This window comes from Pecten maximus, chromosome 11, assembly GCF_902652985.1.
Source record: "Pecten maximus chromosome 11, xPecMax1.1, whole genome shotgun sequence".
In the NCBI taxonomy this organism is placed as follows: Eukaryota; Metazoa; Mollusca; class Bivalvia; order Pectinida; family Pectinidae; genus Pecten; species Pecten maximus.
Window position 1 is genome coordinate 19,014,832 of NC_047025.1, and position 15,960 is coordinate 19,030,791.

The window sequence follows — 15,960 nt, forward strand, 5'->3', positions numbered from 1 at the left end:
GGTGTGTGAAGTAAAAGATTTAGGCATTCAACTGTTGCCAGATACTGGTATACAGTTAATATGAATACAATATGGCATTAGGTAGGATGTCATCAATGATTATTTGTCAGCCAAATTGTATCAACTATATACTGGTGCCATGTGTGTGTGGATACTGGTAAAGGAAAAGATGGTGGATACTGGAGGTGATGTTGGATACGGGAGGTGATGGTGAATACTGGAGGTGATGGTGGACACTGGAGGTGATGTTGGATACTGGAGGTGATGGTGGATACTGGAGGTGATGTTGGACACTGGAGGTGATGGTGGATACTGAAGGTGATGGTGGATACTGGAGGTGATGGTGGATACTGAAGGTGATGGTGGATACTGGAGGTGATGGTGGATACTGGAGGTGATGGTGGATACTGGAGGTCGGTATATACTGGAGGTGATGGTGGACACTGGAGGTGATGGTGGATACTGGAGGTCGGTATATACTGGAGGTCGGTAGATACTGGAGGTGATGGTGGATACTGGAGGTCGGTATATACTTGAGGTGAAGTTGGATACTGGAGGTGATGGTGGATACTGGCAGTGATGGTGGATACTGGAGGTCGGTAGATATTGGAGGTGAAGGTAGATACTGGAGGTGATGGTGGAGGTGATGGTGGATACTGGAGGTCGTTAGATACTGGAGGTCGGTAGATACTGGAGGTCGGTATATACTGGAGGTGAATATTGATACTGGAGGTGAAGGTGGGGTCGTTAGTGGAGGTGAGGTCATTACTGGAGGTGGGGTCATTACTGGAGGTGGGGTCATTACTGGAGGTGAGGTCGTTACTGGAGGTGAAGTCATTAATTGGAGGTGAGGTCGTTACTGGAGGTGAGGTCGTTACTGGAGGTGAGGTCATTACTGGAGGTGGGGTCATTACTGTAGGTGTGGTCATTACTGGAGGTGAGGTCGTTACTGGAGATGAGATCATTACTGGAGATGAGGTTGTTACTGGAGGTGGGGTCATTACTGGAGGTGGGGGTCATTACTGGAGGTGTGGTCATTACTGGAGATGAGGTCGTTACTGGAGGTGAGGTCATTACTGGAGGTGAGGTCATTACTGGAGGTGAGGTCGTTACTGGAGATGAGGTCGTTACTGGAGGTGTGGTCATTACTGGAGACGAGGTCGTTACTGGAGGTGGGGTCATTACTGGAGGTGTGGTCATTACTGGAGACGAGGTCGTTACTGGAGGTGGGGTCATTACTGGAGGTGAGGTCATTACTGGAGGTGAGGTCATTACTGGAGGTGAGGTCATTACTGGAGGTGGGGTCATTACTGGAGGTGTGGTCATTACTGGAGACGAGGTCGTTACTGGAGGTGGGGTCATTACTGGAGGTGGGGTCATTACTGGAGGTGAGGTCATTACTGGAGGTGAGGTCGTTACTGGAGGTGTGGTCGTTACTGGAGATGAGGTCGTTACTGGAGGTGTGGTCATTACTGGAGACGAGGTCGTTACTGGAGGTGAGGTCATTACTGGAGGTGAGGTCATTACTGGAGACGAGGTTGTTACTGGAGGTGTGGTCATTACTGGAGGTGAGGTCATTACTGGAGGTGAGGTCGTTACTGGAGGTGTGGTCATTACTGGAGGTGAGGTCATTACTGGAGGTGGGGTCATTACTGGAGGTGGGGTCATTACTGGAGGTGAGGTCATTACTGGAGGTGGGGTCATTACTGGAGGTGTGGTCATTACTGGAGACGAGGTTGTTACTGGAGGTGTGGTCATTACTGGAGACGAGGTTGTTACTGGAGGTGAGGTCGTTACTGGAGGTGAGGTCATTACTGGAGGTGTGGTCATTACTGGAGGTGAGGTTATTACTGGAGGTGAGGTTATTACTGGAGGTGAGGTCATTACTGGAGGTGAGGTTGTTACTGGAGGTGTGGTCATTACTGGAGACGAGGTTGATACTGGAGGTGAGGTTATTACTGGAGGTGAGGTCATTACTGGAGGTGAGGTCATTACTGGAGGTGGGGTCATTACTGGATGGAGGTGGGGTCATTACTGGAGGTGAGGTCATTACTGGAGGTGAGGTCATTACTGGAGGTGAGGTCGTTACTGGAGGTGAGGTCGTTACTGGAGGTGAGGTTGTTACTGGAGGTGAGGTCATTACTGGAGGTGAGGTCATTACTGGAGGTGAGGTCATTACTGGAGGTGGGGTCATTACTGGAGGTGTGGTCATTACTGGAGGTGTGGTCATTACTGGAGGTGGGGTCATTACTGGAGGTGTGGTCATTACTGGAGACGAGGTTGTTACTGGAGGTGTGGTCATTACTGGAGACGAGGTTGTTACTGGAGGTGAGGTCGTTACTGGAGGTGAGGTCATTACTGGAGGCGTGGTCATTACTGGAGGTGAGGTCATTACTGGAGGTGAGGTCGTTACTGGAGGTGTGGTCATTACTGGAGATGAGGTTGTTACTGGAGGTGTGGTCATTACTGGAGGTGTGGTCAGTACTGGAGGTGTGGTCATTACTGGAGGTGTGGTCGTTACTGGAGGTGAGGTTGTTACTGGAGGTGTGGTCATTACTGGAGGTGTGGTCGTTACTGGAGGTGAGGTCATTACTGGAGGTGTGGTCATTACTGGAGGTGTGGTCATTACTGGAGGTGTGGTCATTACTGGAGATGAGGTTGTTACTGGAGGTGGGGTCATTACTGGAGGTGAGGTCGTTACTTGAGGTGTGGTCATTACTGGAGGTGAGGTCGTTACTGGAGGTGTGGTCATTACTGGAGATGAGGTTGTTACTGGAGGTGTGGTCATTACTGGAGATGAGGTCGTTACTGGAGGTGAGGTTATTACTGGAGGTGAGGTCATTACTGGAGGTGAGGTCATTACTGGAGGTGAGGTCGTTACTGGAGGTTGGGTCATTACTGGAGGTGTGGTCATTACTGGAGATGAGGTTGTTACTGGAGGTGAGGTCATTACTGGAGGTGAGGTTATTACTGGAGGTGTGGTCGTTACTGGAGGTGAGATTGTTACTGGAGATGTGGTCATTACTGGAGATGAGGTTGTTACTGAAGGTGAGGTCATTACTGGAGGTGAGGTTGTTACTGGAGGTGAGGTCATTACTAGAGGTGAGGTCATTACTGGAGGTGAGGTCGTTACTGGAGGTGGGGTCATTACTGGAGGTGGGGTCATTACTGGAGATGAGGTCATTACTGGAGATGAGGTCGTTACTGGAGGTGAGGTCATTACTGGAGATGTGGTCGCTACTGGAGGTGGGGTCATTACTGGAGGTGGGGTCATTACTGGAGATGAGGTCATTACTGGAGATGAGGTCGTTACTGGAGGTGAGGTCATTACTGGAGATGTGGTCATTACTGGAGATGAGGTTGTTACTGGAGGTGAGGTCATTACTGGAGGTGAGGTTGTTACTGGAGGTGAGGTCATTACTGGAGGTGAGGTCATTACTGGAGGTGAGGTCGTTATGGAGGTGGGGTCATTACTGGAGGTGGGGTCATTACTGGAGGTGTGGTCATTACTGGAGGTGTGGTCGTTACTGGAGGTGAGGTTATTACTGGAGGTGTGGTCATTACTGGAGGTGTGGTCATTACTGGAGGTGTGGTCATTACTGGAGATGAGGTTGTTACTGGAGGTGGGGTCATTACTGGAGGTGAGGTCGTTACTTGAGGTGTGGTCATTACTGGAGGTGAGGTCGTTACTGGAGGTGTGGTCATTACTGGAGATGAGGTTGTTACTGGAGGTGTGGTCATTACTGGAGGTGTGGTCGTTACTGGAGGTGAGATTGTTACTGGAGATGTGGTCATTACTGGAGATGAGGTTGTTACTGAAGGTGAGGTCATTACTGGAGGTGAGGTTGTTACTGGAGGTGAGGTCATTACTGGAGGTGAGGTCATTACTGGAGGTGAGGTCGTTACTGGAGGTGGGGTCATTACTGGAGGTGGGGTCATTACTGGAGATGAGGTCATTACTGGAGATGAGGTCGTTACTGGAGGTGAGGTCATTACTGGAGATGTGGTCATTACTGGAGATGAGGTTGTTACTGGAGGTGAGGTCATTACTGGAGATGAGGTCGTTACTGGAGGTGAGGTCATTACTGGAGGTGAGGTCATTACTGGAGATGTGGTCATTACTGGAGATGTGGTCATTACTGGAGGTGAGGTCGTTACTGGAGATGAGGTCATTACTGGAGGTGTGGTCATTACTGGAGGTGGGGTCATTACTGGAGGTGGGGTCATTACTGGAGATGAGGTCATTACTGGAGATGAGGTCGTTACTGGAGGTGAGGTCATTACTGGAGGTGAGGTCATTACTGGAGATGTGGTCATTACTGGAGATGTGGTCATTACTGGAGGTGAGGTCGTTACTGGAGATGAGGTCATTACTGGAGATGAGGTTGTTACTGGAGGTGGGGTCATTACTGGAGGTGGGGTCGTTACTGGAGGTGGGGTCGTTACTGGAGATGAGGTTGTTACTGGAGGTGAGGTCATTACTGGAGGTGAGGTCATTACTGGAGGTGAGGTCATTACTGGAGATGAGGTCGTTACTGGAGATGAGGTTGTTACTGGAGGTGTGGTCATTACTGGAGACGAGGTCGTTACTGGAGGTGGGGGTTATTACTGGAGGTGGGGTCATTACTGGAGGTGAGGTCATTACTGGAGGTGAGGTCATTACTGGAGGTGAGGTCGTTACTTGAGGTGTGGTCATTACTGGAGGTGAGGTCGTTACTGGAGGTGTGGTCATTACTGGAGATGAGGTTGTTACTGGAGGTTTGGTCATTACTGGAGGTGAGGTCATTACTGGAGGTGAGGTCGTTACTGGAGGTTGGGTCATTACTGGAGGTGTGGTCATTACTGGAGATGAGGTTGTTACTGGAGGTGGGGTCATTACTGGAGGTGAGGTCATTACTGGAGGTGAGGTCATTACTGGAGGTGAGGTCGTTACTGGAGGTTGGGTCATTACTGGAGGTGTGGTCATTACTGGAGATGAGGTTGTTACTGGAGGTGAGGTTATTACTGGAGGTGTGGTCGTTACTGGAGGTGAGATTGTTACTGGAGATGTGGTCATTACTGGAGATGAGGTTGTTACTGGAGGTGAGGTCATTACTGGAGGTGAGGTTGTTACTGGAGGTGAGGTCATTACTGGAGGTGAGGTCATTACTGGAGGTGAGGTCGTTACTGGAGGTGGGGTCATTACTGGAGGTGGGGTCATTACTGGAGATGAGGTCATTACTGGAGATGAGGTCGTTACTGGAGGTGAGGTCATTACTGGAGGTGAGGTCATTACTGGAGATGTGGTCATTACTGGAGATGTGGTCATTACTGGAGGTGAGGTCGTTACTGGAGATGAGGTCATTACTGGAGATGAGGTTGTTACTGGAGGTGGGGTCATTACTGGAGGTGGGGTCGTTACTGGAGGTGGGGTCGTTACTGGAGATGAGGTTGTTACTGGAGGTGAGGTCATTACTGGAGGTGAGGTCATTACTGGAGGTGAGGTCATTACTGGAGATGAGGTCGTTACTGGAGATGAGGTTGTTACTGGAGGTGTGGTCATTACTGGAGACGAGGTCGTTACTGGAGGTGGGGGTTATTACTGGAGGTGGGGTCATTACTGGAGGTGAGGTCATGACTGGAGGTGAGGTCATTACTGGAGGTGAGGTCATTACTGGAGGTGAGGTCGTTACTGGAGGTGTGGTCATTACTGGAGACGAGGTCGTTACTGGAGGTGAGGTCATTACTGGAGGTGAGGTCATTACTGGAGACGAGGTTGTTACTGGAGGTGAGGTCATTACTGGAGGTGAGGTCATTACTGGAGGTGGGGTCATTACTGGAGGTGGGGTCATTACTGGAGGTGAGGTCATTACTGGAGGTGTGGTCATTACTGGAGACGAGGTTGTTACTGGAGGTGTGGTCATTACTGGAGATGAGGTAGTTACTGGAGGTGGGGTCATTACTGGAGATGAGGTTGTTACTGGAGGTGTGGTCATTACTGGAGGTGAGGTTGTTACTGGAGGTGGGGTCATTACTGGAGGTGAGGTCATTACTGGAGGTGAGGTTGTTACTGGAGATGAGGTTGTTACTGGAGATGTGGTCATTACTGGAGATGAGGTTGTTACTGGAGGTGGGGTCATTACTGGAGGTGAGGTTGTTACTGGAGGTGAGGTCATTACTGGAGGTGAGGTTGTTACTGGAGGTGGGGTCGTTACTGGAGGTGAGGTCGTTACTGGAGGTGAGGTCATTACTGGAGATGAGGTAGTTACTGGAGGTGGGGTCATTACTGGAGATGAGGTTGTTACTGGAGGTGTGGTCATTACTGGAGGTGAGGTTGTTACTGGAGGTGGGGTCATTACTGGAGGTGAGGTCATTACTGGAGGTGAGGTTGTTACTGGAGATGAGGTTGTTACTGGAGATGTGGTCATTACTGGAGATGAGGTTGTTACTGGAGGTGGGGTCATTACTGGAGGTGAGGTTGTTACTGGAGGTGAGGTCATTACTGGAGGTGAGGTTGTTACTGGAGGTGGGGTCGTTACTGGAGGTGAGGTCGTTACTGGAGGTGTGGTCATTACTGGAGGTGAGGTCATTACTGGAGGTGAGGTCGTTACTGGAGATGAGGTTGTTACTGGAGATGAGGTCGTTACTGGAGGTGTGGTCATTACTGGAGGTGTGGTCGTTACTGGAGGTGAGGTCATTACTGGAGGTGTGGTCATTACTGGAGGTGTGGTCATTACTGGAGGTGAGGTCGTTACTGGAGGTGAGGTTATTACTGGAGGTGAGGTCTTTACTGGAGGTGCAGGTCGTTACTGGAGGTTTGGTCATTACTGGAGGTGTGGTCATTACTGGAGGTGAGGTCGTTACTGGAGGTGAGGTCATTACTGGAGGTGAGGTCATTACTGGAGGTGAGGTTGTTACTGGAGGTGGGGTCGTTACTGGAGGTGAGGTCGTTACTGGAGGTGTGGTCATTACTGGAGGTGAGGTCATTACTGGAGGTGAGGTCGTTACTGGAGGTGAGGTTGTTACTGGAGGTGGGGTCGTTACTGGAGGTGAGGTCATTACTGGAGGTGAGGTCATTACTGGAGATGAGGTTGTTACTGGAGGTGGGGTTGAGTTGATACTTGGTACCGAAGTTAGAAACTTCAGATTGGCATGGGCATTGGAGGCAATATATCTTACTTTTCAATGGTACACTCAGCTGGGATCGGCATGGTTACATAATGCATATATACATTCAAAAATAGTGCCACGATTGTGAGTGATGGTGTAACAGATATTATTCCGTAATATTTCAAATGCTAACTGGATGTGGAAATCTAGCACATTGCAGTAATATATTCACATCGTAAAATTGCTAGATGACGCTCATACTGATAGCGTCCATTGGGTGACGACATGTTTCTTTAAATAGATCTACATGCTAGTTATAGACTGCCAGTACATGCAATGTTCTGAACTTCAGATAGATTAGTCACATAAGTAAAGTACAGTACCTGTAATATACGAAAACTTACCTCATCAACTGTTCCTGTACAGTGTGTGTCAGTAGAGTAACTCTTGTTCTGTACGTACATGCAGATGACGCCAGATATTTATGACCTCGACTACCTTTCGTACTTCTCGGAATTCCCCCACTACCACTGAAAAAGCAACACGGGTTTTCCATACTTTACTCGAATAAGGCCCTTTCTTCACACAAAAGACATAAACAAGTTTTCAGGAGCAAACTTTAATTCTGATTAACATGATTGTTATGAAATTGTTTTAATAATTCGTTAAAATGTGTTTTATTATAACGGCTTAATGTTTTCATCGCCGAAAACGAAAGTAGATTTTACTTTACGAAATGCAATTCATTCTATTTTAGAATCAACACCCCGAGCATAACTATTCGCTGTCGAATCGTCCAATTCAAACAAATTGGGGATTTGTGAAAATTACATATCAATTGTAAATGTGAATTGTTTTAAATGATAGTTGCCATAAAGCAAATGGCCTACCAGCACTAGGAAGATTTTCACATCATATGATAGAATAAAATCGGAATATTTTACAAGTTATTTAAATGATCAAACGGTTATTTCATTTTAAATTTACATGTAGCCTACATGAGTTTGGGTTTCAATTGAAATTTGATACAATGGTGACATTTATCGAGGCAATTTTATTGATTGTGTAAAATGAAGATTTTTTTTCTGCTTGAAGAAGATCATATATAGATTTATGGAAGCGAGTGGTTAATAGCTCTAGGTCGGTACGTATGTGTCGATATGTAAGGTAAAGACAAACCATTCTTCCAAATTTTCACTTTAAAGCTGAGTATTTTCTTCTGTACATCACTATCAAAATTCTATAGTAACAGCAATACTTATTTTGTCGTCTAATATACATTTAATATTGAAATTAATCGATACACTGTTAAAATGCAAGAACATCCATGTGTTGTAACAGTAATGACATAGTCGATAGCCGGGGTTCGATTCCTGATCGGACGTGAAAAGGTGGGAGTTCAAATGCCAGATCACGTGGGTTTCCTCACACACTGAGACCCCTCGCACACTTTCATCCAGGCCAGCAAGATAAGAGTGATTTATAAAAGTTGTATAATTTGTTTCTCTATTGTTGTAATACAAACATAAGTTACATGTCCTCCTCTCTCTTACTGATACGAATACTATATAGTGATTATATCAGTAATACACGTATTTATCGTTGATAGATTTGCATGACTCCTGCATGTAAGTTCATCTTTATGTTAAGAACATACCGATATTCGCAATACTTACCAAATTACAAATGTGTCTGAAAAAACTCAAAAACTTCTAATCAAAAGATGAATTGAAAATGATGAACTATCATTTTCAAAGAGCACATGAGAAGTTTGAAGGTACTTAAAACGTAATAATAGATATATAATGCTTATACAATAGTTTGTTGTTAATCATCATGATTGTTTTCCTTGTATGAATGATTTTTGTTTGCTGTTCATAATATTCAATTGGTTTCAATTTAAATCTCCTTCAATCTCTGACCACTTTGAATTATGAATCAACATTATGACGTCATGTGTATTTTCCGTAAGTCTTTATATCAGTTTTGATAACACTAAGAACTTATACTATTTATATCAAGTTTTATAAGCCTCAAATAATGTCTACACTATGACAACTAACGGGAAGTTAGCACCCTTCATTCCCAGTCTAAATCTTTTGTGCAATGTACAATAAGATTTCTAATGATTTGTAGTACACGCCGACTTGCGCAAAGGAAATCAACTCGAGAAAGCAGCACGCACCCACTCCACCCCCTCATTAACGTGACCCCTGGTCACCCACTCCAACCCCTCATTAACGTACCCCCTGGTCACGCACCCACTCCAACCCCTCATTAACGTACCCCCTGATCACCCACCCCACCCCTCATTGACATACCCCCATAATTAGCATTAACGTACCCCCTGGTCACGCATCCACCCCACCCCCTCATTAACGTACCCCCTGGTCATCCACTCCACCCCCTGGTCATCCACTCCACCCCCTGGTCACCCACTCCACCCCCTCATTAACGTGACCCCTTGTCACCCAATCCACACCCTCATTAACGTACCCCCTGGTCACGCACCCACTCCAACCCCTCATTAACATACCCCCATCATTAGCATTAACGTACCCCCTGGTCACCCACCCCACCCCCTCATTAACGTACCCCCTGGTCACCCACTCCAACCCCTCATTAACGTACCCCCTGGTCACGCATCCACCCCACCCCCTCATTAACGTACCCCCATCATTAGCATTAACGTACCCCCTGGTCACCCACCCCACCCCCTCATTAACGTACCCCCTGGTCACCCACTCCAACCCCTCATTAACGTACCCCCTGGTCACCCACCCCACCCCCTCATTAACGTACCCCCTGGTCACCCACTCCAACCCCTCATTAACATACCCCCATCATTAGCATTAACGTACCCCCTGGTCGCCCACCCCACCCCCTCATTAACGTACCCCCTGGTCACCCACCCCACCCCCTCATTAACGTACCCCCTGGTCACGCATCCACCCCACCCCCTCATTAACGTACCCCCATCATTAGCATTAACGTACCCCCTGGTCACCCACCCCACCCCCTCATTAACGTACCCCCTGGTCACCCACCCACCCACCCCACTCCCTCATTAACATACCCCCACTGACTTTCAAATGAATAGACGTGTTCAGTGCTTTCTCCAATGTTCCCCCAAATCGTGATACATCGCATGTATTCTGAAATTTCGAGAAAAAAAGATATATATCATATAACATGTATATACAGTCTCCATTGGCCATTGCCGAAGTATCAGATCGATAAAGCATGTCTACGACATTTCTATTGATGTTGGACAGATGAAATACTGATGAGTTGAGCCCATCGCCCCCGCCCCCTCAACTGGACTGTTTGGGCTCCGCTATTTTGACGATTCAAATAGTAACTTTGTTTAATTGGTAAAATTATGGTGTAATTGACAAGTGGCCGCACAGTTTCGTGTTATTCCCATGTATTCTGACGATGGACGATGCTAAATTTGTATTGTTTAACGACCTATGTGTATGCGTGGGAGACTATTGAGGACACAATAAGGATAAAAGAAATGATTAATGGTTTGTGGTAGGTCACAGAGTTTGACTTGTATGATTATAATGGGAATTCCAGCGGAAGACAGTACCATCACAGAGAGATCTCGTGGATCTCCAAGTGGATGAGACGAATGTTCACTGACATCAAAGTACGTGATTTTTACGTAATTGATATCACTAGATTGGGATATCGGCGACCGTTATTTGACGTTATGTTATATATATAGTTACAGAGGTTTCTGTTTTTGACATAACGTTAACATTTATTATAACAAAAACTACGTTTTTCACTGCGATGTCACGCGGTTCTATATACATGTATGATATCACAATGATTATATACTGTATATATATATATGTGTAAACATAAATGATATATATATATATATATAATATCGAATCTCAGGAAGTCATCTCCAGAATACATGGTGGCTGACTTGTGCCATGTGGGAGCAATAATGAAACAAAACAACCAAGAAATACGATAACGAAACTACAAACTATACATGTATAACGACGAACACAACTGACAATGTCACGCCGTGTATGTTACTCATTGTAAGTCCAAATCTAAAACAGGCCCGTGATTTTATATTAACTGGTCTTGTCGTCACTTAATAATAACAAATTAGAACGGCGTTTGTGTTTTTCAAATGTGAAAATGAAAGTAAAAATAGGCCCTTCTCAGAATTGCACGAGGTTTTCTGTAAGGCACTGAATTCCAAGTAAAATTAAACACGTGTATATAAAGGTATTTATTACATAAGTCAGCGGATATGTATACACAAGATTTTAACTCAGATCAGATTTACAAGCTGGATATTTTTAAACTGGGCTCTTTATACTCGTCGTTCCACCTACCTGGACCGCGCCAAACAACGCCAAATCAGGTACCCAGAATTAAACATTCTAGTATGGAGTCCACAATGTTAATAGGTCGTTGACGGACTGGGTTTTATTTCCTGAATCCGAATATTATATCTGAAAAGACAACACTTTTGAGAAACTGTGGGGAGGGAGTTGGGGAAGGTGCATGTCAATCACTGACGGTATATAATTTTTGAATTATGTCGATACATGTAATTGTTGTAGGAGTAGATCGGAATCGCGAGCTAAAAGAATGCTTAATACATATCAACGTGTGAACGTACGTAGCCAAAGCGTATATTATTGATATTTTCATCTATGTCATGATCATCTTTGTCACATATTAACGAACTTTCCGATAAAACGAGTAATTTAAATGAATTACCTATTGACATCAAGGTATCTGTGAGTAAAACAATAGTTTTTAAAATTAACCAGGGACTGCAATAGTCTTACACCTTGGATCTTTTAAACTCTTAACCTCAACGGTTAAATAAGCAATATTTATTAAAGGAATGATTTTATCAAATTGGCTGGACCAATTCTATATTTTATTCTCAATCATAATTGGCAAAACTTCAGTTATGTACTGTACAAATTTTCATACTATGGCTTTGTGAAGTATTTATCTTTAAAACCAATTAACAATGGCAAAAAACGAGCACCTGCTCTATAGCCTAACCGGTAATGATGACTCACAATGTATTTATATTGACAATTGTCATTCAACAGGACTTTGGAGGACAGCCATACAAAATTATATTGACGCTGTGTATCCTAATGGTCCACCACCTCAACAATTTCTTTACATTTGTTTTACTAATTCTGTGCTATGCGGGCCCGTCGAACCATTTGGTTCCGATTTCAGACCTTTTCATGATCCTTGGGACAGACGTCTATTACAATGTAAAGCATTAGCCTCACATAACTCACGATTTTTATCCTATTTATTCTCTGAATAGAGGACGAGATCACTAAAAAGGCTATCTAATCGTTCTTGAAACACAACTCAAAATAAATAGAATTATGATATTTTTGTGCAAGTGTTTCCTTATATCAGACATTTTCAAATGCTTGTCAATGGAGAAGTATTAAATTCACTTGAATGAGAGATAACACAGGATGTGATAGAGGATTAAGATAACGACATAATAAAACCACAAACCACTTATGATTGTCTTCATTTTAATAATACAAAGAATGAACACTTGTCCCAAGGGCTATCGGTCTGTCCGGTCCTTCTCCACTGTTTGATCACAATGACTGCCAATCCTTCATATCATACTCCATATAGCTGAGGCCATGGCCTGCCAGTCCATCATATTGTACTCCATAGCTGGGGCCAAGACCTGCCAATCCTTCATATCATACTCCATATAGCTGGGGCCAAGACCTGCCAGTCCATCATATCGTACTCCATAGCTGGGGACAAGACCTCCCAGTCCATCATATCATACTCCATAGCTGGGGACAAGACCTGCCAGTCCATCATATCATACTCCATAGCTGGGGCCAAGACCTGCCAGTCCATCATATCATACTCCATAGCTGGGGCCATGACCTGCCAGTCCATCATATCATACTCCATAGCTGGGGTCAAGACCTGCCAGTCCATAATGTCATACTCCATAGCTGTCCATCATATCATACTCCATAGCTGGGGTCAAGACCTGATTTTACATAAGTGTTTAACACTTGTTTCCGAATCCAATTCATCCCTAAGTGTGTTCGCTGTATTGAACGTAAAGGATGTATATTGAATGAAATAAATATTATACTAATGCCTTTCATTCCCGTCCATCCAGTAACTTTATAGATGTTACCCGACATATAAATACATGTAGATTTGAGAGTCTGGTAAATAAGGTAAGGCCTAGTCACTTGTAGAATACATACTTTATTGAGTAATGTATAATGACATACATGTAATATAAAAAGAAACCAGAATATTTAGCTACGTAGGCTACAACAACATCTCAGCCAGTCACTTGTCGAATATAAATATCAAAACTGGACCCTAACCCCTGACTGTTTCACCATTAACATTCTGATAAAATATCTATCAAAACTGCTTTAATATCTAGTATCAATTGATGAAAACATTTGTTGATTATTTGTTTACCTGAAAACCCTGACCATTTGTCCCTATCCCCATCAATCCACTCAATGCTTTTTTAGCCAGGACAAATCTTTTTTACAGAAAAAAGTCATTAAAAAATATCAAATATATCCTATAAAGGAGTGAAACCATTACCATCACTTAGACATTAATGAGATGTTGATGTATCAATATCATATAAGGTGTCACCAGGTGTCACCAACATTTGTTGGGAGGTAACAGACAGACTGACTTCATTTTAACTAATTCTAGTACCACCAATTTCACCAGAGTTAAATTCTAGTTCAATTCAAGCATTTACTTTCAGTTTTAGAACTCGACTAGCACCTGTCTCTAGAGTATTGCAAATTAAAATAAGACTTGTATATTTTTAAGAGGTCTGTCCAATTTAAACTAAGGAGAGATATAAGCTAGTACATTTTATTAGAATTCAGATGTGTAATTCTTTACAAAACTTAGAGGCTGGTAGTCAGTCTATTTAAGAACCTAAAGTAGTTTTCTTCACAAGTTTGTTTTTGTCCTCTGTTAAATGTACGAGAATATCTATCGAGTTCCCTTGATAGGCTGAGTACTAGTTCTCTTATCTTCATGAGATAATGTCTTAATAAAAATCATACATTATGTCACGACACAAGCCCAGTTAAAATTTTCCTTAAAGTTCTTGTCAATGAAGATAACCAATCTAAAGTGAGCTTAGCTGTGAGTCTAGGAGAGACAATGTACATAAATAAATTACCAGAATTATGTACAAAATAAATAATCATTTCTACTATAAGTTACAGAAAGACAGGCACAATAAGAACACTTACATAGTTGTCTTCTCTACACAGTAATACAGTATATACAGGAAAAACAGTTTAAAAATAACCCAATACAATACCATTGTCTATATAGAAAATGATTTTGATACCGGCCGAGTACATTGTCTATATAGAGAATGATATTGATACCAGCCGAATACATTGTCTATATAGAGAATCATATTGATATCGGCCGAGTATATTGTCTATATAGAGAATCATATTGATACCGGCAGAGTACATTGTCTATATAGAGTTTGAGTTTAATACCGGCCGAGTACATTATCTATATAGAGAATGATATTGATACCGGCCGAGTACATTGTCTATATAGAGAATGATATTGATACCGGCAGAGAACATTGTCTATATAGAGAATGATATTGATACCGGCAGAGAACATTGTCTATATAGAGTATGAGATTGATACCGGCCGAGTACATTGTCTATAGAGAATGATATTGATACCGGCCGTGTACATTGTATATATCCAGCAAGGCAGGTGAGGTGCGGACATGCATGTTATACATTTGGTATACTGAGTAGTATATATTATTGCATAGATTGTCAGCCATTATAACACAACAGTAATGTAACATTTGGCACAAAACAATCATAACATTCTAATAGGTGCAACATTGTATCCTTAATACAAATTTATAATATAAATTTTGTGATTCATTAACTTAATGGCATTTAATCAAGACGTTGAAGTGATAATGTAAATGTGTCAAAAATGACACCTGTTCCTCGTAAAGATTGCATCATGTTTTAAGAAAGACATCATGATGCTAGGTGTAAACAAGAAACAGTTATAATACTCTACATCCGTAACTAATACAAACTTCTAGATTTCAGTGAAAGAAAAGAAAAAAAAACGGTTAAAATTTAAGACAGGTCTTAATTAAGCAAAAAGGATATATTGATTGGATACAACAATACTTGAGGGTTTGAAAGAATTGCAGAAAGTCAATGATCAATCAGGATATAACCATAGGATGACCTTAATATGACCTTGATACAACCAGGATATAACTTAAGGTGACTGTAATATGACCTTGATCCAACCAAGATATAACCTTGGAGTGATTAATATGACCTTGACCCAACCAGTATATAACCTTGGAGTGATAGAAATATGACCTTGACACAACCATGATAGAAAATGAACTCAGCTAGTGTGTATCCACTTAAATTTTCAATATTCAACCAAAAACTCACGGCCCGTCAGCGTCAGCCATTTTGTTTGTCATTGTCCAAAACAACAATAATAAATTAAGGGACATCACTTCTAGATTCATGTTCAATCTCGCGCTATTTCAGAGGAGCTGGCACTCATAGTTAATAGTTTTCATGTGTGCAGCCAATGAGAAGTGGTTATTTTGTCATGTGATGTACTAAATACTAAGTTACTACCCGCCCTTTCCTACATAAAGAATTAACTGAAGGGATATAACTCTCAAGAAAATTATCAAATGAAAAATATATAAGCACACAGCTACTTTAGATACTGATCATGTGTAGGAAGTATCCCAAGGTTCAACAGAATAAGGAGCATTGTGGACGTGGATGGACAACA

General features: G+C 43.1%; 1 protein-coding gene across 1 annotated transcript; it reads right to left on the reverse strand.

Annotated features, from left to right (window-relative positions):
• Positions 1-120: 120 nt before the first annotated feature.
• Positions 121-7,190, reverse strand: LOC117338484 (pheromone-regulated protein PRM7-like). The gene is made up of 3 exons (XM_033899840.1): positions 7,159-7,190; positions 2,864-3,384; positions 121-551 (listed from the first exon to the last, which is right to left on the reverse strand). The coding sequence occupies exons 1-3, from the start codon at positions 7,188-7,190 to the stop codon at positions 121-123; spliced, it is 984 nt and encodes a 327-aa protein (XP_033755731.1).
• Between the last annotated feature and the right edge of the window lie 8,770 nt (positions 7,191-15,960).